Genomic DNA, 23,854 nt, shown 5'->3' on the forward strand with positions numbered 1-23,854 from the left:
AGTGAGAAGATGGCGATAACCTCGTAAAATTAAAACTAAAGCTACGTTCCAAAAAATGTCCTTTTTCAAAACGTTTAACTTTCCCGAAACAACTGAAGTTTTAAACCCGTTATGCCTAGTTTAATGATTTATTCAAGAAGCGCACCACAGGCCGTTACTTCATCTTATAAAGCAGTCAAATCGCCTAGAAATGTCAGATCCGAGCTGTTATATTTTATAGTCCTATGAAGAATATGCATCCAAATTTTCTTGGGCTTCGATCAAGCAGATTAATCGGTCGAATCCAAAATTGGAACAAGACCGCATTAATTCAACAACTTTACAAATAATTGAATCTTTGTCCCAGGTCGCCTGGCACCTGAAGAGCTGAAGTCGTGCCTAGTATCGCTAGGCTACAGCATCGGCAAAGATCGGCAAGGCGAACTCGACTTCCAGCGCATCCTTGCTGTCGTCGACCCCAACAATACTGGTAACTTTCAGCTTGTTTATTTTTCTAACATATTTCTTTCCTCCTCATTAGGTATCTACCTTTTTTGGGGCAATGCGGTTAAATTAAGACCAACGGGACGTCATCATCATCATCAAATCAAACGATTGACGTCCACTGCTGGACATAGATCTTTTGTAGAGTGTTCCAAACTCCACGATTCTGTATCCAGCTTGTATCCAGCGGCTCCGCGCAACTCTCTTGATGTCGTCGGTCAACCTGGTTGGGGGTGGACCAACCCTGCGTTTACCGTTGCGAGGTTGCCGATATAACGCGACGTGCGTAGGAAAAAACAACGTCATCAACTAATTTTCGACTTCGGCATCATTGCTATACCTAAGTAGAAATGAAATCCGACTTTCGGCAGATAGATTCTACAGACATCTTACAGAATTTTAAGAGTCCATCTCACCCGTAGGCCGTAGATTTAATATTATATTCATTTTGTTAATTAATCTTTCTTTCTTCAGGCTACGTATCGTTCGATTCGTTCCTAGACTTCATGACAAGGGAATCTACAGACACTGACACCGCTGAACAGGTCATCGACAGCTTTAGGATTTTGGCTGGTGATAAGGTATCTTTAAGCTTATTACTTAAACTTTGGTTACAAAAGCCAAAACAGTGCAATAAATATTCCGAAATACAAGCATCGTTATTCGTGACACGGTGAATTCTACGCCCACTTTCAACGCAACGTGACTTATAAATCATTTCTTTGGCTCACCTCACGAAATAAATCTATTTTTTGACTAAATTCTCAAGGCCAAGATGGTATACTTTAAAACGTCAGTCAATCCTGAAGAAAATATACCACCAGACTTACTTCTGCCGCTTAGCAGCATTGTTGAAATGCACTTGTACACATATAGCTCACGGAAAGCGTTGGGTGACGATTCCACGATTGTTGTTCACCCAAAAAGTGCCTTAAGCGTATAAAGAAGAGTAGGAACCCAGATATAACAATGGTTCTTTGTTTCCAGCCGTATATAACAGCAGATGAATTGAGACGCGAGCTGCCACCTGACCAGGCCGAGTACTGCGTAGCGCGCATGCCACCCTACCGTGGACCTAACGCGCCTCCGCACGCACTTGACTACATGGCCTTCTCCACTGCGCTTTACGGCGAGACCGATCTCTAGGTAAAACTCCAACTTTCTACCTTTCGATCGCATACAATTAATAGCTGCCCACAGAAATGTCAATATTCTGCATATTGACACTCATATTAAAGATAATATTGACTATTATTGACTGTAAGTTTTAAAGAATTGGATATTAAGATCCGACGAGTTAAGAGAGGGCGATATACTTATGGGTTAAAAAATATTGTCAATATTTGTTGTAAATAAAGTTAACTATGTGCGGATAGCCGAAAGAAAGACATGAATAAATATTCGATGGACATTCATAAATGCATTGAAAATGAAATGCCATTATACACAAATTTAAGTAGGTAAGGTTTGCCCATGATCACCACGCTGGGCAGATGGGTTCTTTAACACAGTGCATGGTAGTAGTATGATGGAGGATGCTGCGGCCAGTTTTCCATTCTCATATATATCTCTTAGTCGCCTCGTACGACATCCACGGAAAGAGCTGTGGTGACAACTGTATTCTTATATGTACGTATTTGAACACTCTTAATCTTGAAAATTTAATAATATTATAAATTTTCGGGATTAAGTCATTCAAACAGCCACTTGATACTACAGCCTACTGATGTTGCAGTACCACTTATTTAACTCACATTAATACTCATAGAAGTATAGATATGTATAATATTAAAGTTAACATACATTAAGTACATATGTCATGTACTTCGAGATTTGTTGAACTTTGCCCAATTGAGCTACAGTTTGAATACTTGTAGAAATATAATTTATTTCTAGCTTTCTTATTTTGAATTTGGCATCTCTCCAAGGAGTATATTGTTCTGACATACTTATTGTTGTGAAGTGTGTAGGTATTGCTTTAGCAAAGTAGTTGCAAGAAATTGTTTATTATAGCATTAATGAATCCCAACTAATTTCATAAATGATGAAATGTGTGTTTGTTTGTTTCTTCTTTCTTCATCCCATAACTAAGAAACCAATCAACTTGATTTATTGCAGTTAGTTGAAAGGACGGAAAGTAATATGATAGACTCCTTTTTTTCATAGGAATAAAGCAGACTAAGAACATGGGCAATCACTAATTTAATTTATTAATAAATATGACCATTAATATTATAATGTTTTGTCATATTGCTTCAGATACAGGTCTTATCAGCAAAAATTGCCTGAAAAATCCCTATTGGAGAGGGATACATCTGACGACAGAAGATCTTAGCTGAGTCGCCCAGAACTCTTAGAGAACCTGACCGGCGAAGCAGCATCGATGCTACAAAACAAAAATTATTTCCCTTAATTTGGCCTCCTCATATATCGCCCTAAATAGGTCAAATTTAAAGCAAATAATTTTTGTAGAAAACAATTTAGTTTATAACCGTTCTGTATTAAAAAAATGTGCAATGTTAAAACCAAAAATGCCATTAACTTTCCTACCATGAAGTTCTTCTCCCTATTACTTACTTTTGGCTCAAATCAGAAGGAATATCTGTATTTTAACTATACTATTTATATATTAGTGTTAGGTATTTTTATCTTTTGTATGAAAATTATCAGGAAAGTCACAAAACAATTATTTGTAAGTTAAAGTGGTGCTAATGTTAGGCTTGACTAATGTGTGACACCAAAATGAGACTCATTCACATTGTAAGAATGTTTTTGTTATATTTTATTTATTTATAAGCGAACATTATTTATATTAGTTTGACTTTTTTTTAATGACTGCCACTAGTAATTTATCATACTTTGTTGGTAGGTTTTAACATTATGTAAGTGATTATAAAATTTAATAAAAGTTGCAGGGAAGTGTCACACAAATTATTTATTTATCATAGATCGCCATAACTTGCCTGCATCTATTTATTTATTTGAATATCATTTTTTATGATAATCGTTTGTGAGAGTATTTTGGTTTGAGTACTCTAAATAAATGATCTGCCATATTTTTTGTCTTTTAATAATGACTGTGTTGTTAATCCAACCATTTATATTGAGGGAGCAGTGGTATGTAGATTAAGAATGAATTATGTGCCCAAAAAGTATACTAACTCGAATGTACAGCTAATTTAATAAAGAGCTCTTAAACAAAAATTTCTTTTATTTATCATCAAAGAGTATACAGTATGGCACCCATTAAACAAATTGGTGCATAATAATTTACAATACATACACCTACATAAACATTTATAGTTTTTTATTTAATGACAACATTGAATATACTTAAAAAGTATTGACAACAATTACTATTGGAGCTGGTATTCAATTCAATACTAATATATAGTAGTAGTATTACTATCAGTGATCTGAATAGGTAGTGCAATTTTGTTGAAATTAACTACATTATCCTGATACGAATATGCCATCAAATTCAACAAGGTTGTAATTCACATATTTCTAACTTGTAAGATTTGAATGTTATTGGAAATAATAAAATATAAATTTTGTTTATTATGTCAGATTGCTGTGGATAACGACACAAAAAAATAATTGTTTTATAATGTAAAATCAACCCTTTTCTTTCGGATTCTTTAGTTTAACATCAATCATCATATCATTCCTAGTTTTCTGGTTCTTATCCGTAAAGAGAAACCTTGAGTAAACTAATATTTCTTTATTAGGATCCTTAGGTATTTCTTTCTCGTGTTAAATACTGTTAGTAATAGTTTAGCAATTAAGTTACGGCTTTACTTTTCTGTCAATCATTACAAAATAATTAGATTGCATTACCCATTCTCTTCAATAATATATTATTATAGAGTAATACATATATTGTGCAACAACTTCACACTAGAAAAATATATTAACAATCACAACACAAAACAGATTAAGCTAAGGGTGTGTTCATAAGAATTATCATATCTCAACCTCTAAAAGTCAAAGAGTAATTGGCGTTTCATTGCCGCAATCAAGTAAAACATTGACTAATACAATGGAACAACAAAATCTTAAATTTCCACAGTGAACATACTCTAATCATATGTGAATTGAATTCACCAAAAGGATATACTACTGATTCGGTCTTCAGCCTGTTTGAAAGCCTAATAAAGTCTTTAGTGCCACATTAACCTACACCATTGAAATGAGAATTGAAATTTCCTAAAACTGCTATCTTGTAAAGTTTCATTGAATCTATTGATAGAAAAGTCATAACTGATTTAGGAAAAAATATATGAGCTTGCTGTTTGAGACAGCTTTTGAAGTTTAGGTCAATTAATTTAACAAATATTCCTAAATTGCAGCTCTGTTTCTCAAAACATTAGTTATTAAAGCACTAAAGCAAAGAGAGTTTAAGTTTATTACACATGTCTTGTCTGATTCAAGGCCTATATAATTTTTTCTATATTTACTAGTTAAATTGTACAGTGTACCTACATGAAACAAAAGTTTTAAAATGACAGCTTGTTACTTGCTACTCTCTTTTTTGGCCTCGTCTGCTGTTAATAAAGCACTTTTTATTCCGACTTTCTTCAACTCCTCTACTAGTTCTCCAGATTGATGCATCTGAAGCATAATGTCGCATCCTCCAACAAATTCACCATTTATGAAAACTTGCGGGATTGTTGGCCAGTTTGAGTATTCTTTGATACCTGAAAAAAATTAAAAATACAGACTTAAGTAATACTAATTACTAATTATACTGGTATATATTAATTGTCCCTTAATTTTAATACAACACAAAGTGGATCTAACAATGAATTATATTATTCAATGCTTATTTCTACGATTCAGAGCTACAAGCAACTGATGTCACATCAAGAGCAGTTTATCTATTGTGATGTCTATCTACAGTTCTCATTTATTTTGTTGTACACTAATCAGCAGAACTTTCTAGGCTAATCTTCAGATTAAGTTATAAGTTTCCAATAGATGCTGCTAGGCTGGAAGTCTTTTCCAAACCATGGCCGAGTACAGATATCTTATCCCTAGATTTAGATTTTTTTTGAAAAACCCAATACCAACCACTAGATCAACGAGGCAGTTTATTAATAATAAATTACACTGAATCGCGTAATTATGTGGAAAAGTAAACATTACCACTAACCTTGTCGGAGATTCTCGTCGGCCAAAACATCGTGACTGTCATAGGGTACAGCATGCATTCTCATAATTTGAACTACCGCATTGCTGAACCCACATCTTGGAGCATCGGGAACACCTTTCATAAATACAACTACTTTGTTATTTTTTACTATTTTATCTATTTTATTATTTATTGGAGCATCCGCGAGTAAACGTAAAGTTAACTTGAATGAGTTGTTACAAAGTGGTAAAACGTTTCTCCTTAGTATTGAATTCATTGTAAAGTATTTGGTAAAATAATAAACGAAGAAGTAAGAACGTTTAAATTTTAAAAGGTACCAATTAGAAGTTATGAAAAATTAAATTGTGAAATTTTTTCCACCTCCACTGTCAAGATGCAAATGTCAATAATAGTGTCATCTTAATCTTAAGCGACTGCCACAGCTGCTAAATATTAGCCACAGATCCATAACCAAAAATATTATCCGTAAATAAAACATGATGTTAAAAGTTATGCTATTTGCGTACTAATAAATTACTGGATGGAATTGGATGAAATTTTCCAAACGGATAGAGCTCGACCTGGGTAGCACATAATACTTATACTAATAGTTTAAGCATAAAACATTAATTATAATTTCTAAAATGATGTCGACTAAAGGTACTAAGTGTACTCAAAATAATAAATAATAGCTTAGACATGCCTGAATAAGTACTTGGCCAGCGTGGTGGATTACGGCATTTACCTTCCTCATACCCTGTAGTGTGCCGGTAATGGGTATAAAATGAAATGAATGGATAATGCAGATGATATGGTGTGTTATGTCTATATCCTCTTTGGAAAAAATGCATAGGTACCTATTTCATTTTTTAACTCTTAAATCAAAATACAAATGTCATTCACCATTGTCGTTGTCTTTGGTTACAGTCGCAAACGCTAACAGTAATTGAACAATATCAAATATTTATTAATTGCTTTTACTAGACTAGCATAAATTGTTTAAAATGGAAAATGCCGAGGAAGTGTTCCATTTTCTAGAGGAGTTTTCAAAGCGTAAGCCAAAAACGATACCACAAGAACTCAACGACTACTTGGCGTATGTAGCGCGCACCGGTGACCCCGTGTATCAGTGGTCCATTGTGAAGAGTTTGTTTAAGGAAAAGCTTCTGAACGTCATAACAGACTTTTACGAAACTAATCCAGGTATTGAAATCCCACCTTACCCCAACGTGGACCCTTTCAACTATGATATAATGAAGAATAGCTTGATTGAAAAACTTGAATCTTTCAATTCAGCCCCATTTACTGTACAAAGAATCTGTGAGTTGCTCACCTTTCCACGGAAGCAATATAATCGTATAGATAAGTTTATGAGGGCTATAGAGAAGAATATATTAGTTGTAAGTACTAGAGAACCAGGTCACCAACGTCATCCTGAACCTGAAAATGGTGAGCCAATGGAACCAATCGTGAACGGCTCCGATAATAATTCTGAGTACAATGTTGATGTTGAAATGGAAGATATGTCATGGAAAGACAGTGCCGACTCACGTTTGAACTCTGAACCACAGCCCAGCTCGTCAGATGCACACATTTCTGTAGATGATTTAGAAGCACGACTAAATTCTAAGGAAAGCTCTATGGAATCACAAAGCAAAGTTTCTCTTCAATATGAATCAGTGACACCTCCAGAGTTGAATGTAAATGACAGCCCTGATGATCCTATTCAGAGAAGTAAGGAAATATCTTTAACAGCTGTTGCATCAACAAGCAGTGAGGATGTAAAGAATAATAATAGCACTCAAATAGCCGAAGAGCCTGAGGTAAAAACTGATGTAGAAATGAAGTGCGAGGAACCAATTCAATCAATGGTCATCCCAGAAATACAGGTGGATGATGCTGAGATGACAGAGCTAAAGCTCAGAGAACAATTAAAGTCAGAAACCTTAGAAGAAGACATAAAGAATCAAAATGTTGAAACTGTTGCAGTGACTGTTGAAAGTCATGTCTCAACAGATGAGAGTAGTTCAGATTCAAATAGCAAAGAAGAAGTTGAGTCTAAGCATATACTAGAAGTCTCATCAAGTGAGGAAAGCTCTTCATCCAGTGATAATACAGATGGCAACAGTAACTCACCTAAAGTTGATCATGTAGATGTTCAAGAGGAACCAGTAATGGAGAAAATACCATTAGAAACCCTGGAATGTGCAGAAACTCAACTACAAGAGGAATCTCCACCAATTGTTGAAGAAGCTCCACCATCTCCTGTTAAAATACAGTGTGATAATTATTCAATATCAGATGTTCAGCCTGCACTGCAGCAGATTCCTATAGAACACAAAACTGAAGAAATTCAAATACAAGAAACAGAAAAAAAAGAATGTGTGAATGAAGTTATACAGAAAAAAACAAGTGAGGAAACCTCAATAGAAGGGAACTCTGCAGAAGAGAACACAACAGAAGACACCACAATAGAAGAGCCCTCCACACAAGAGAACTCAACAGAACTGAACTTAACAGAAGATAAATCAAAAGAAAAGAACTCAACAGAGGAAAACTCAACAGAAGAGAACTCAACAGAAGATAACCTAACAAAAGAAAACTCAACTCAAGAAGCACTAACAGTTGAAAATGTAGAAGCTTAAGAAAAGTATTTTTAATGACAATTTTTTTGACTGACTGTGTAGATTGTAGAATAATTTTCATTTTATAGGTAAGCATCTCTTATTATATTAAGATTTATTAAATACATTTTGACAACTTAATTTTTTGAGGACTACAACTTATTAGGTTGTATGTGATTGTCCCTTCTCAAGCATACAGGTTCAGTTTTCACAAAGGTAAGCGTTTTTAGAATATGTTTGGTTTTACTGTTGACAATATTAAAAATCTAAACCAATTCCAATGATGTATTTTCTTTCATTACATATTTTGGCAACTGTGCCCTGGCCTAGACCCCATTTGTATTCCATTGGAAATGAAAGTTTTGAGCTGCAAGCCTTATTTTTCATAAAAAAATTTAAAACTGTTTATTTATAACGGATTAATCATGATTTCTAGACATTGCTATGCTAGTAATATTGTTGTATACCTCTATCTCTAGCTGTATATGCAAACTGTGTGTGATTGGGGGAAATGGTATTTTTTAGGCATTTTCCCCATAAGGCAAAAACATCACTCCAGGGGTGTCATCTGCTAGTTTCTCACTTTGAGTCTTGTTTTGGTACAGTTTTTTTTTTACATCCCATCCAACAAAAAACAATACCTTACAATTTTTGGCCCACCTGGGAATAAACTCAGTACACTTAAACCCTCGTGATTAGTGGTCATGCTAACCACTAGATCAACGGGGCATTTAAAAAAAAAATTATGTGCTAATTAAAAATTTAAGTATGTATTAATTTTAATAAAGAAGTTATCTAAATTAAGACAACTCCATATTTTTTCATATTATATAAACAGATGTCAATGAAGAATCGATACTTTGAAATTATAATTATTGGTATGATATAAGAGTTATTTTCCTTCTCAAGTTTTCCCTTCCTCTAGAGGTTTATAAAATAAAAATATCGTCTCCAAGTTTTAAAAGTATATTTTAATTTATAAACCATTTAAAAAATGTTCTACATAATTCGAGAAATCAGTATAACACAATAATATTTATCTTAAAGTACTAGAATTTTATAAGAACACACACCTGAATAGGTAGGACCTATAATATTATATACAGTTAATATCTATTAGCTAGATTACTAGATTATCAGTCTAAACACTATTGTTTACTTGCCAGTATTAATATTATAGAATACATTATCATTTTACACACAGATCCTTTTGTTGAATCAATTCAAGAATGTATTTAGGTACCAACACCTTGTAGAACTTAATAATGGTAACTTAAGTATGTGTTTAAACAATACTGCAATGTAACAACCAAATATTATATAACGATTATAACAAGCAACTTATTATTATTTTGTACTATTCTTTAGGGTTAATTAAACTAGATGCAAGTATCTTTGATACTTATAAAATAAAGCGGAAGAGTATGATTTTTTGTGTTTGAACGCAATAATAAGATATGGAAAATCTTTTTTGTATTTAACAGCCCAATTCTTGAGGAAGGTAATTGGCTATTTAACCCTTAAGACCTGAGCAAACGAAATACTGAGTAGGGCGGGCTATGCGATTGGTGCGTTTAGTGTAGATGAAATTGTTTAGGTATTTGAAAAAATTACTGATCAGAAGTTGTACTAGTACGAAGTCGCGGGGAAATGTTATTTTATTATATTCGAAGGACAACTTATTTTATTACAGCCAAAACATAATAGTTAATTATTCACTATCGTTTAAATCGCAGTTGGGGTAACTATTTACAAATTATTATGCTATCTAATAAAGATAATTTTCCTCAAAACAAAATTAATGTTTTCCGCCTAATACTTTTAGTTCATTGCGCAGGATTTTTCCCGCCACGTTGCGAGGTATCGAGTCTACGAAAGCTACTCCGCCTTCAAGATGTTTGTATTTAGTCAGTTTCTGAGCGACTATGTCGTACACTTGCTTCTCTGTTAGCTTCTGGTTCGGCTTCAGAACGACAAAGGCTTTCGGGACCTCTCCCGCAAGTGAGTGAGGCATGCCCACCACAGCGACATCTGCAACTTCGGGTTTCTCCATTATCACGCTTTCGATTTCTGTTGGTGATACCTGAAAATGACCATATCTTATTATTATCTAGCCTTTGGACAAAGGGATCTATAAACTGAAATCGTATTCTTACTCCTAAAGGCTATAGATATAATAATGTAAAACAATAATCATTACAACTTGAAATCATTTTGAAATCTATGTAAACGTGTGAACGAACTACGCCAAAACAAGATACTTAGTACTAATTTTCGAAAATGAAATCTATTCCGGAATACAATTATTTGTTTGCAAATAATTCTTTAGGTCGAGCTTTTGACAGAACGTTTGTAAAACGAAATTAAGAGGTACATGATTTTCGACTCTAAAATGAGTATCGTTAGATCCATTATACTTTGAGGATACAGAGTTTAATGCTCGAAAACGACTCCTCGATTGCGAGCGAACAAATCTTGTACAGGCTACTGAGTGCGCATCCAAGGGTGGGGCGAATATTCTATCATTTTTAGTTGTAGCCCGGACTTTAGAAATTTGCTGTGATTCACCCTCGTGCCTCGTAGAGCGCGTTCTGCCGTCCAATCGGACTAAGACAGTGAAGAAACGGAGAGTTCACACTTTTGCACAATATTTAATTTCTCCCGCGAAGTTGGAAGATCTCGGAGATTGACCACCATGGCCGAAATCGTTGACGGAAACTGGGTGTATAGGTATAATTCTAAAGCATTTCATGTGTAAAGACAAGATTCATATTCACGCTATACATCTAAGTACTAGGTTATTAATTGGCTCCCAATGATCGCACCTGGTTACCCTTGACCTTGATAAGCTCCTTAGTGCGGTCAACGATGTAGAAATAATGTTCTTCATCATAGTAGGCCACATCTCCTGTATGCAACCAGCCTTCGCTATCTACTGTTTCTTTCGTAGCTTCCTCGTTGTTCCAATAGCCCTTCATGACCTGCAATATTTGAAAGCATATCTTATATCTTATAATATATATCAAAAATAAGGCAATGCAATAAACTCTGCTCTTTAAAATAACGCTTACTCAATTAAATAAAATGTTTCAGTAGTACATATGCGAATATGGTGAAGTCTTTTAATAACTAAACTATTTTAATTAAGTTTAATGGGTGTAAAATGATTTTCAAGTTATAAGTTCTAAGTCTCAAATTGCTATTGAAATGACATTTAGATATTCGAAGGGAAATGTCCCGAGACAAATGTTGCTAGAGCAGTCGGTTTACCAACGCGGTCTCCATTATGTACACCCGACATCGAACGACATCTTGTATGGCAACCTCTTTCTTCCGCATTATCCATTCAGTCAACTTATCCATGTCAGCTGCGGCTTATATAAATTCATAATCCATATCAAAAAGAAAAAAAATGGTAGTAAGTTAAATGTACCTACTTGCTATAAAAAGAAAGATTATTCAGTGATCTAGAAATGCTTTTTTCGTCCACATTGTTGCTCAACACTGCACATATCTCTCATTAACAAAAGTCACTTTATTTTACTTTTGCATGTGATGTTAGGGCTACATCTGATTTTTAAAGTAAATAAAAAATCAGATGTATAGCAATGGTTTACTCAAAAACTATTAGAGTTTCGGTTTCTCAGATAAGTCTAAGAGACAATAAATAATGTAAGTCTAATGTGCCTCTCAAGGATTATTTCGGTATATGTTGGGAATGAATCACGTTGATGACATGCATTTTTATTATTTGGAAGAGATTAAACGTTAACTATCGAGTTTACCTTTGGCCTTGTCGTCCTCTCCTCCGACCCATATAGTGCCCTTATAATCCTTGAGCGACTTGCTCACTTCCATCGCTACCGGCATGAACATCTCGACATATCTATTACTTGTCCTATGACGACACGGCGAGAAGGAAAGTTGCCAGACATTTTGTGCGATTGCTCGACTTTGCCAGACATCCCTAGCAGCATGTATCATGGGACATTTGTTCCCCAGTGAATACGAGAGTAAACATTGTTGAGAACTTAACGTTTTACACGTATAGCAAAAAAACATGCTTCTTACCTGAGGTCCTCTCAATAAAAGCTCTCCAGATTGATGAGGACCCAGGGCTTCACCTTTCGTTAGCGACACTATTCTCGCCTGTGTCGATGGTACCAACTGTCCCACGGATCCCACTTTTCCGTATGGGTAGACATATGGTGTCATTAGAGTTACGGGAGAGCTTTCCGTCATACCGTAACCTGCAATAGATTTTAATGAGGATTTGAAGTCGAAATCTAAGTTATCGTTAGCATATCTCCATACAGTCTCATTTCTTATTCACAGTGAACTAAAATTTGATTTCACCTTGAACTCAATAAACCAAAAGAAACCTATTTAGTATTATGTACCGAAAGACACAAAACAATGCTTACCTTGAAGCAGCTTAATCTGGTCTTTGGTCTTTTCGCACTTTAGCAAAAACTTCTCCAACATGCTATCAGTTGTGGGAGCGGCGCCCACCATGATGGTCTGTACTGATTGCAGATGCTCCTTCTTTACCAACGGATGTGTGGCCATGAAAGCCAGTTGTGGGTTCATACTCCACCAAGCAGTTGATGTAATCATCCGGCGTGAATCTAAAACGTAGAAACAGAGAATTCGTAAGTAAATTTCTGGGTTATATTGGGTCGGTCTAAAAATGTAGTTATTACAAATATTTTGTCCAAAAATTCTTAGTACCAGCCTAAAGTTAGGAAATTTATGAAGGGTCTAAACTCTCCCGCGAGAGAGGTCAGAGGTAGCTAGTACCCAGCAGTTGGACGTTAATAGGCTCAGAATAACATTAATGGATTAGCTTTTGTAAAACAATATCGTGTACCTATTGACCTGGTCTTGAAAACCATGTCGCAATTCATTCTATGTCGTTCACAACACAGGTCACAACCTCTGTCGTAGATAAAAATACAACACGTAAGTCGAAACGAAACATCTTACTTTGGTATCGAAACAATGTGGTATCCTAACACGAGGTTATAGTTCATAATTCCATTAAAACCGTAGATGTGGAAAAACGGGGGAACTGTCAGAACTACGTCTCCTTTCCCTGGAAAAATAAAAGATATTCAATAAAAATAAAAGATTTTTTCAAATTTCGATTGAAAATCAGTTACAAACATAACTATATTACCTACATACGACTTTAATAATACTTATAATCATAAGTTATACGAATTATTGACGAATTAAAAAGACAGACTCACCCTTTTCACCTTCATACTTCATCATCTTAGGCGCTTGTACTTGCTTCAAATTGGAAACTAAATTCTTATGAGTTAACATTACTCCTTTGGGCATGCCCGTAGTACCGCTTGAGTAAGGTATCAGACAGACATCATCACAGTTCAATGTAGGCAGATCAGCTTTGTGGTCGGCCATTAGTAGGGATCGTAGGCCAAAAACACCTTGAAAAGATTCAGAATGCCCTTGAGATATCCTACTTACAAAGCTATGTAGGGGTCACTTATACCGATGGGGTGCTTATCATGGGGGTTATTTTCATTAAATTAATATGCGGTGGTAATAACCCTATCATCAGACGTGTGAATGTTTAAGATCAATTGGGGTCACAGATTAATACGGCAACGGATAAAGATTATCTTTCCTAGATTATATTTAAAATGTATTGACAACGCGTTCACACGCACACACATCCATGTTCCAGTGTGACCGAAAGATGAAAAGTTAAATATTTAGGGTTGCCAATTATTTATCCTAGGTAACTTTTGTGAAAAAAAGGTCGATCCCTATAATAGAGCATTAATTATACAACGTGTAACGGAATTACGAAATACTGTTGAAAGGTGCATAAGTATATTTCATAAGGAATCGCCCTGTAAAAATTCTAAGTATTTACTTATGACAACCCTATTGAAGATAAAAGACCTTCATGTGCAGAGTACGCGACACTTGCCTAATGAATTAACAAAAGTCACTTTATTTTACTTTTGCATGTGATGTTAGGGCTACATCTGATTTTTTAAAGTAAAAACTATCGCAATGGTTTACTCAAAAACTATTAGAGTTTCGGTTTCTCAGATAAGTCTAAGAGACAGTAAATAATGTAAGTCTAATGTGCCTCTGAAGGATTATTTCGATGTATATGTATATTATAGTTGGGAATGAATCACGATGATGACATGCATTTTTATTATTTCGAAGAGATAAAACGTTAACTATTGAGTTTACCTTTGGCCTTGTCGTCCTCTCCTCCGACCCATATAGTGCCTTTATAATCCTTGAGCGACTTGCTCACTTCCATCGCTACCGGCATGAACATCTCGATGGTAGCAATCGCTTTCACATTGCAGTCTTTGAATTGACGACTCACCTCATCTGCAAACAAATTAATGTAATGTTAAATTAAAATGTACTACTTGTCATTATAAAAAAAGTTAGGTACAAGTTATTAATATATGTGTTCTTACATACAGGTTTTTGTCCAATGAGAGATTTCATTGCTTATTTGCGGTTAAAGTCTCTAATACGCAACGCTATAGCCATCTATATATATATCTTTAATTAAAGATGTTAGCAATAGTTGATGCCAAGTGCAGAAATTTGTTATTTCACAAGTCCTGTGTCTTAGTTCGAGTTTCGGGCGCGAGTGCAAGTCTTGATGCTCTTTTAGCTCGCGATCACGTATAATAACTAAGCACTCTTTCAATTGAAATAGATCTTAGTGAAAAAGCTATTTATATTGATTTTGACATATCAACTTACTGGCCCTGTTTTTTCATGCGTACCTACTAGCAAATATCTAATTATTTCTTTATGAAAATGAAAAACATAAAAAAAAATTAAAAGAAAACATCGGTTCTTAATGCTATGGCTTAAGGTCTATGCTCTAAAACCCTTCTATGAGAACTCCATGAGCAGAGGCAGGTTACCACTGGGGTATTCTCTATTTAAATATTCGCCGAGTACAACTATATATTTAATGTAATCTTTCATTTATTTGTGTTGTAGTTATCCATAAATAATTTAGTTCCATCTAGTTAGTGTAAGTGGCCCTGCCGAAACTACTTACTTTAAAAAAAAAAACAATATGCCAAAGATAAAGAAGTACTTACTTTTATTGAGTAAACGCATATATTATGAAAATAATAATAAAACATGACTAATATATGATAACTTAATTATTATTTTATTACATAACTAATTATTACTAAGCGCAGATCTTAGACAGATTTTATCAGTACACGGCACGGGAACTATGGGGATTGGGTCAATAAGTTATCTATTAAGAAGTTATATATCTTATTGCGATGTATATTATATATCTATAGTCTTACTTACACCTTATACCAATAACGTGCACATAGTTAGTTATTTTACTTAGAAAGAATGAACTTCTTTTCAGTAGAGATGTTAAAACTATGTGTATATTTATGCTAAATAAAAAATTAGTTAAAAAAAAATTCTTCAGACAACTTCTCATTAAACTAATATTGGATTAGGTACAATGTTTCGGCTAAGCTGACAACCCATTATGTATTTGTGAGCGATCTTGTCTCATTTTTTTTACTTTGTTGGTAAAATATCAGTAACTTAAAGCCGGGTATAGACTGCTGTACTGCAGTGCTGCGAGACTAAATTTGGGGTTCCGAATAATTCTTACGTATAAAATTTTAACCGTAGGTATAAAAAAATTTTTGTAAAATATAAATAACCTGCTACTTGTTCAATTGCAATAACATCATATTTCCTTTCTTTGTTATCAAAAGACTATAAAAAAGTAATTACTTTCTTGACAAAACAGAGACTTGCACGTTTTGTACCTAATAAACATCAACACACTAAATACAGTAGGCACGGAGTATGAACAGGGGAAGTTAGCTACTCCAGCACGGCAAGCATGGGCAGGAGACAATTATGGCCCCGGGGAAAGGAAAAAATTTATCTTCTCCCACAACTTTATCAACTCTCAGAGCACTGGCGCACAAGTGGAAATAATATTTATCACTTATTATGGATGAACGAAGCAGATGGCTCACGTGTTGGTCAGTGTTAAACCATTGCCTATATTCAGAGCTACTATTCGCAAAACATGCAAGGAAAACGTCCTACACAGTGCCGCTCCGTGTCCATCATCCGGAGTCTCATGTGTCAATTACACGGGCACGCTTCAGACTGGAACACAGAAATGCTGCTTGGCGGTAGAAGCATGGCAGTTGTACTTCCCCGGACTACTACCTACTGAATCAGCCTCCCTGTCATAGGTAAACTATAATATTTTTACAACACCTACACCAATCCATATTATTAGGTACTTATATTTATGGGCCATAAATACCCATTTAAAATTCTCATTGAATCATTGTAGATACATTGTATGTACCTATGTTAGGTAAGTTAATATTATATGATACTTAATGTACATTTTAAACATATTGTGTACACTCAATTTACTATTTGGTTGTATAAAAATAAATCATCGTAATCATCAGCATATCAAGCCGTTACCGGCCCACTACAGGGCGCAAGTGTCCTCTCAGACTGAGAAGGAGTTAAGGCCGTAGTCCACAACGCTGGCCCAGTGCGGATTGGTGGACTAAACGCAGTAAATATAGGATTTCGACGACCACTAACGCACCAGTAGTACAATTACTCTTAACATAAACTAATTCTAAGATTCAGACAAGCAAATTTCATGGTCTTGAGCCGGTCGTAAAGAGCGGCCAACTGCGACGTAGTTTATATCGTCTATAAGCGGGAGGGGTCTAAAAAAGCTGCGATGTCAAGCAAGCAAGTTGAACGTCTATCGGTTCTCCTAGGTTATCACCACCTAATGCCACTATAGCTTCAGCACCAGACATTGGCATTACGAATTTTATGTTACAGAATTATATATATATATATATATATATATATATATATGTGAAATGGCATTTGTTACCAACTTTTAAACTTACACTAAAGGCATAGATCATCTTATGAAGCTAATTGAACTTTCTTTTTTCTTTCTTACCTGCAGTGTATAATGGGTTGGCGAAAGTAACCACTAGCCCCGCTTTCATGGCCCCGTGTATAAGCACCACAAACTCGGGGATATTTGGAAGAATGAGGCCGATTCTCTCTCCGGGAGCCATCTTCAGGGGCCCCGCGAGAGCGTTGGCGCAACGCTCCACCATCATTTTGGTCATAGCATAATCGTACGACCGACCCGTCGCACCACATGTCTGTATTGGAAAAAAGTTTAATCACTGAATTTACCCGAAATCAAAACGGTTATGGTTTTAATACAACCTTTCTTACGACCGGGGTAGCGCAATTTCAATTTCAATTTTTTTTTCATCGATTGGCAGAAAATATAATTTGGGAGTTTATAATTTCTGAATTGTCTTTGGTTGGTCCGATAAGAGGCTTCGGCCGTGGCTCTTTACCACCCTACCGACAAACACGTGCTGTTACCGTTCCGAAATGATGCCGCGTTGAAACTGTATGGGATGCCATATCCCAAAATCAATTGCAGAGAGCTAACAATATTGAGTTTAATAAAAACAATCTACTGGTACCCATTAATAAAAGTATCACTAAAATGTACTAGAAAAGTATTATTTTCTAATATTATAAATAAGAAAGTGTGTTTACGCCCCAACTAACCACCATGTATTTATGGCATAGGTTACATTTTTAACATACCTAGGTACGTTGAGTTAAAAGTTCGGAGTAACATAGGCTACAGGTTCCCACGGGATTTCTAAATGCGGACGAAGACCCGGGCAAAAGTTATATATAAAAATTGCCAACCCTAACTGATTGTAATGACTTGAAATCACATTGACACGTGTATGTTAATTATCCTTTTTAATCCGTGACCCAATGTGACCTCTAATGTAAACACGTCTTATATAACATAGGTTTGTCACTACGTATCTTTTTATCACAAAAGAAGAAGCATTATTATTGATCTCCGAAAATAGTCATGGAACAAGTTTAAATTTTTTGGATTACGCTTCGATAATATTATTTTTCTTTTTATAGTAACAATTGATGGAGCAGGCAGATGGCCCATCAAGTAAGTGGAGGCCCATCGCCCCCTTTTGATGATCCCTTCCCCCCGTTCGACCTTTTTGATCGTAGATTCAAATTAGATTCATTGTTCATTAAAACGCGCCTTTTGTCATCGAATGAAAACCACATAATTACCATATCTACCTATCGAATGTACAAATGTCAAATAAAATCGTTGCAAACAAGTAATAAAATTAAATAATTAACCACGACGAAAATAGACAATATCTATGTTCCTTCTTTATAAATCGCGCGCCAAACAAATGATTCTACTCTATCTTAAAGTAAGTTAATAATTTTGCAAAAGAAAACAAATAGCAGATGTTTGTAATGCTACGTACTTATTTTCCTTATATTTTATTACTCCTTTTATTTTATTTTTTAATTTATAATAAAAATCTTCTTAAAAGATACCCGATTCTCTGTAGGAGAAGTAGCCAGCCTCTGTAGCCAGCCTCAGTATAATATTGGGAGGCTCCGGGATCTCCAAGAAACGCACCGGTGCCTCCCTTGCACAACGCTTGTAGCTCGTCCCAACGTTCAACGTACTAAGTATACTCCTAGTTGACGTTTTTTTTTATTCCGCTCTAAATTATCGTTGACCGCAATACTTAGTTTTTACTTAGTTACTTCTAGAAAAAAAACGAGTTTCTTAATTTTCTCTGGTCTGGTCTGGTGGGAGGCTTCGGCCGAGGCTAGTTACCACCGACAAATTCTGGTGTGATGACGCGTAGAAACCGATTACGCATATGACTAGGTACCATACTCCCTAACAGATTAGACCGCTACCATTTTAGACTGCATCATTTACCACCAGGGTGAGATTGCAGTCAAGGTCTAACTTGTAGTGGAATAAAAAAGTTTACTAAAATAATATTTTTGTTCTTTCTTTCTTTCATAATACAGCGTTTTACCCACAGATTATATACTTAATTTGTTATTTTCGGGAGACTGTCGATACTATGTAACGTCAAAATAAAACTGAATTTATATCCCTTGATATGAAGCTCAAATTCGTCCACACCTCTACATAGGAAAGAGGAGGACCATTGTATTCTGATCACCCCCACACGCCACATCTTATATACCTACTTAATTTATATAAACTAGGTATAAATTTGCACTGACAAGTACATACAGGATTTTGGACGGCCGAATGGCGCAGTGGGCAGCGACCCTGCTTTCTAAGTCCATGGCCGTGGGTTCGATTCCCACAACTGGGAAATGTTTGTGTGATAAACATGAATGTTTTTCAGTGGCTGGGTGTTTATCTGTATATTATAAGTTTTTTTTGTATATTATTCGTAAAAATATTCAACAGCCATTTTAGTAGGTACCCATAACACAAGCTACGCTTACTTTGGGGCTAGATGGCGATGTGTGTATTGTCGTAGTATATTAATTTATTTATTTTATTTAACTACGTTTTCAGCGTATTTCTTTTATGAAGTGTGATAAGTTATCAGTAATAAAGTACATCTCTGCAGTAAGTACGAGTCTGTATATGTATTTAAAGCTATGTATAATTATTCTAGGAACTAGGAAGTCCCACAATCTCCTAGGTATACATCTTATCTTTGCCTCAATCCCAATATTATTAAATGTTAAAGTGAATTTTCATTGCTCGTTGAGGCAGATTTCTTAGTAGAATGCCATATTTTGGCAAGCATTTTCATTGATCGTTAGGTAATGTTATCTTATACTAATATACAAAGCTAAATAGTTTGTTAATTGTTTACTTGAGATCATCGTCTCAGAAACTTCTGATCCGATTTGAAAAATTATTTCAGTGTTGGATAGTTCATTTATCGAGGAAGTCTAAAGACTTATCGTAGTATCATCCCGATAAGACCAATAAGAGCAAAGCCCCAAAAAATAAATTTTTTTAAATTGGAGTTTTTTTTTACTTTTGAGTTTTGAGTTTCGATAAAATCATGTATGACAAAATTGTTTCGCTTTAAAAGTTCATAAAAAAAAAGTCCGCGACAGCATATGCCTATCTTTTAAGGTTGACTTATACGCGGGTGAATTCGCGAGGGACCGCTAGTCAATTACTAAGCGAAATCTAGAAGATTCTTATAACGCACGCCAATCATTTAAAATACTAGCTTGTTTTGGTTTTGGCCAAAACCAAATTAATTTATCAATTAAATTTATTTTTTGATCAATTTACAGTATATTATGACAAAGTACGTCAATCAAAATTAACACTTCATAACCAAATTTAATCAAATATATATTTTGCATAAAAAGATTAGCGAATGTATTAAAATGGAAAATATACCAACTGAAAATATGATTATGGGGCAAAATTAGCCATATTAAATTGAGTATTCTCTTTTCTGTGTATTGACCGCGTTAATGTAAATGCGCCCTTAGGTATAGTAGGTGAGTACCTAATTGAGTGAGTAGGTAGGTACTTATCAAGTTTATTCACAATGTGGAATCCTTGCAGATGTTTGTAATGCTACGTACTATACTCCTTTTTTTTTTTTATAATAAAAATCTTCTTAAAAGATACCCGATTCTCTGCTGGAGAAGTAGCCAGCCTCTGTAGCCAGCCTCAGTATAATATTGGGAGGCTCCGGGATCTCCAAGGAACGCACCGGTGCCTCCCTTGCACAACGCTTGTAGCTCGTCCCAACGTTCAACGTACTAAGTATACTCCTAGTTGAAGTTTTTTTTTATTCCGCTCTAAATTATCGTTGACTGCAATCTCTGATGATACAGACTAAGATGGCAAATTGCTATGTTATGAGCAATGGCATAATCGCTAAGCGGCACGGTTTTGTGGAAGGGTGGTAACTAGCCACGACGGAAGCCTTCAGACCAGATCAGAGAAAATTCTGAATTTCTAAATTGCCAAATTTCCCCGGATCGAACCCGAAACTTTTAAAACCAAAGCACTCACCCATGCGCTAGGGTGGTCAAACCAGGGATATGTCTCATACGAGAAATGGTTGATTCTCTGCTGGAGAAGTAGCCAGCCTCTGTAGCCAGCCTCAGTATAATATTGGGAGGCTCCGGGATCTCCAAGGAACGCACCGGTGCCTCCCTTGCACAACGCTTGTAGCTCGTCCCAACGTTCAACGTACTAAGTATACTCCTAGTTGAAGTTTTTTTTTATTCCGCTCTAAATTATCGTTGACTGCAATCTCTGATGATACAGACTAAGATGGCAAATTGCTATGTTATGAGCAATGGCATAATCGCTAAGCGGCACGGTTTTGTGGAAGGGTGGTAACTAGCCACGACGGAAGCCTTCAGACCAGACCAGAGAAAATTCTGAATTTCTAAATTGCCAAATTTCCCCGGATCGAATCCGAAACTTTTAAAACCAAAGCACTCACCCATGCGCTAGGGTGGTCAAACCAGGGATATGTCTCATACGAGAAATGGTTGGTAATTACGTAAAGTTTTTAAATTCAGACCCCAAAAACCATCCCAGTAGATATAGCTTACTAGAACGTTAGTAGATTTTCAAAACCCAAAATTCAATATAGGTGAATCAAGGTAGGTGAATTCAATGACTCTACTACCGGTTCAAAATTCAGATTCTACGGCGACGAAGACGGGACAGTAACTTAGCATTAGCTCTTACGAATATTTTACAATTTAACAATGAATTAGCAGCATTTTCGTTAAGTATATAAATCAGCGTAAGAAATGTCTAACAGCTGGACTGGGTTATTTTGTAACGCCACTTCAGATAGCCGGCTCAAGGCTGCATAACCTAAATAGGCCACACAGTCTAATAGGTACTAAAATAAAACCAAATTCAGTATTTACTGAAAAAAAATATTTCAGTTCTTGTGCCAACTGTCTTTAGGCAGCCTTAACCTTCAGTATCTATTTATATTCTCCTATCATTGCCGGAGACTTCATCCGTGTGTTTATAGATTTTATCTGAACTTTGTACCCGTAACAATCATACAGTTTACAGCATCTTGTAAACCCTTTTCTATCCGTAATTCTAGATCTTAGGTTTGGAAATACGGGTGAAACCTATCTACCTTATCAAATTAAACTTTGGTAGTAATGTTATTTATACATTTTAATAACTACAATAATTTTTATTTTAAGCGCAATTTACAGGATTTATAGACACGTACCATGATTATTGCTTCATTACTTTAAAAAAATATAGCTATTTTTAAATTAATTGTTCCATTTACCTATTAACTAGAGACTTTATAGGCTGTATAGTCAATGATCTTTGCCTCTCCTGAAGAGGACAACTTAAAAAAACAGCGTAGATATTTTTATATTTAAAAACAGTAGTAACATATTAAATCAATGCAAAAAAATATTTACTTACCACACAAGGAGCGTCTGACCACAATTCAATATCTTTAAAAACGTAATCAACTAATGTTTCCTTTCCAACAGTAATTTCACCCCATGGCGAACTCAAAACATTTTGTTCTAAAACTGGAGCTGCTTTAGTAGCTAATCCACGATTTGAATTCCGAACTACAGAAACCGATAGGGAGGTCCTAATTTTTTTTTGCTTTTTGTGCGGCGATAAATTGTTTAAAATTTGCCGCGCTAAATTTCCACGTAGGATTTTTAAATTAGCCATTTTCCGTTCGGAATGTTTGCCCGCGAAACGATAGCGCGTAAATGTTGTACCGCGCCTGTAATGTTTTGGCGCGTAGACAAGCTGCCGTAGAACCGTCACAGGGCAAGGTCCATGCGCCTATCTACCTAGTCTACCAAGCAATCCTATCAAAAGATAAAATTTCTAAAACTGAAACCCAAGTATGTACTCGTACCTACTACGTACTCTCTACAAAAATAATACCACACAACAACAATAAATACTTCCTACTACTAATATTATCCATGCTTCCATACCAATATTAGAAAGCGGATAGATGAGATTTCTTGTAGGTATGTTTGTAATGAATAAACTCGAAAACTACCAACTACTTAAACGGATTTTTAGTTAATCTTTATTTTATTTCAGTAATAATTCGTGAGATTTCAGTCTGAACTTAGTTATCTATTATTATCAAGCGATAATGATAATAAGGACGGATTGCTTAACGTGTTCTCAAGGTAAAGGCCGAATTGAAAACTCCAAAATCATACACCTAGTTCCATGCAGTTTTCTGATTCAGTCGAAAAGTCACAAGTCAAAAGCAAGTATTTCGTTCGATTCCCACCGCAACTTATGTAATAACACATTTATGAATGACAGCGTCTGGCTAAATAGTAGGGCCTACAATTAATTGCCTTGATAATTAATTGTATTGGCTTATTTTTGATGGGACAGGATTTAAATAAAATAATTCGGAATAGAAAAATAACAACAACCATTTTTATTTATTCAAATAAATTAAATTATTCCATTACCCGTTATCACTGTACAATTTAAATATACATAATATTATACTCTTCAATATTGTAGTACATATATTCTTTTTTTTACAATTTCTTCATAAAGTCGGTTGGTTTAAAGCATTTCACTAAATTTGATATTGGTAATAAAATAAGGTATTTTACAATATCGACTCTACACCAACTCCTATAAATTAGAGCATGG

At 35.2% G+C, this 23,854-nt stretch overlaps 4 protein-coding genes across 8 annotated transcripts in view; 2 read left to right on the forward strand and 2 right to left on the reverse strand.

The window, feature by feature from the left end:
• The window catches only part of LOC120631687 (alpha-actinin, sarcomeric), a 52,887-nt gene extending 49,348 nt beyond the window's left edge, over nt 1-3,539 (forward strand). For 3 of the 5 annotated variants that reach the window (XM_039901362.1, XM_039901358.1, XM_039901359.1), the window contains 4 exons: nt 347-469; nt 958-1,064; nt 1,471-1,629; nt 2,743-3,539. In XM_039901362.1, the coding sequence (XP_039757296.1) occupies nt 347-469; nt 958-1,064; nt 1,471-1,629 (389 nt within the window). In that variant the 3' untranslated portion in view covers nt 2,743-3,539. The other 2 variants (XM_039901361.1, XM_039901360.1) reach the window with 2 other exon arrangements.
• Nucleotides 3,540-3,676: 137 nt separating this feature from the next.
• LOC120631689 (uncharacterized monothiol glutaredoxin ycf64-like) lies at nt 3,677-6,012 on the reverse strand. Its single transcript, XM_039901363.1, has 2 exons — nt 5,639-6,012; nt 3,677-5,183 (listed from the first exon to the last, which is right to left on the reverse strand). The coding sequence occupies exons 1-2, from the start codon at nt 5,892-5,894 to the stop codon at nt 4,999-5,001; spliced, it is 441 nt and encodes a 146-aa protein (XP_039757297.1). The 5' UTR covers nt 5,895-6,012; the 3' UTR covers nt 3,677-4,998.
• A 511-nt stretch (nt 6,013-6,523) lies between these two features.
• LOC120631382 (serine/threonine-protein phosphatase 4 regulatory subunit 2-like) lies at nt 6,524-9,127 on the forward strand. Its single transcript, XM_039900921.1, has one exon. It carries the CDS (start codon nt 6,622-6,624, stop codon nt 8,260-8,262), a length of 1,641 nt encoding a protein of 546 aa, XP_039756855.1. The 5' UTR covers nt 6,524-6,621; the 3' UTR covers nt 8,263-9,127.
• Nucleotides 9,128-9,725: 598 nt separating this feature from the next.
• On the reverse strand, nt 9,726-22,950 carry LOC120631381 (probable 4-coumarate--CoA ligase 1). Its single transcript, XM_039900920.1, is given in 10 exon segments — nt 9,726-10,324; nt 11,067-11,222; nt 12,313-12,491; nt 12,666-12,817; nt 12,819-12,869; nt 13,228-13,336; nt 13,494-13,694; nt 14,479-14,625; nt 17,261-17,471; nt 22,625-22,950. Coding segments are annotated over 10 exon segments (1,755 nt in total). The 5' UTR covers nt 22,889-22,950; the 3' UTR covers nt 9,726-10,039.
• Between the last annotated feature and the right edge of the window lie 904 nt (nt 22,951-23,854).

This window comes from Pararge aegeria, chromosome 18, assembly GCF_905163445.1.
Source record: "Pararge aegeria chromosome 18, ilParAegt1.1, whole genome shotgun sequence".
Lineage (NCBI taxonomy): Eukaryota > Metazoa > Arthropoda > Insecta > Lepidoptera > Nymphalidae > Pararge > Pararge aegeria.

Excerpts from the sequence above, each read along its gene's own strand:
- LOC120631689 (XM_039901363.1), bottom strand. The coding sequence starts at position 5,894 with ATGAATTCAATACTAAGGAGAAACGTTTTACCACTTTGTAACAACTCA. Across the intron at positions 5,184-5,638 it reads CGACGAGAATCTCCGACAAG|GTATCAAAGAATACTCAAAC; the intron begins GTTAGTGGTAAT and ends AATTTTTTTCAG.
- LOC120631382 (XM_039900921.1), top strand. The coding sequence starts at position 6,622 with ATGGAAAATGCCGAGGAAGTGTTCCATTTTCTAGAGGAGTTTTCAAAG.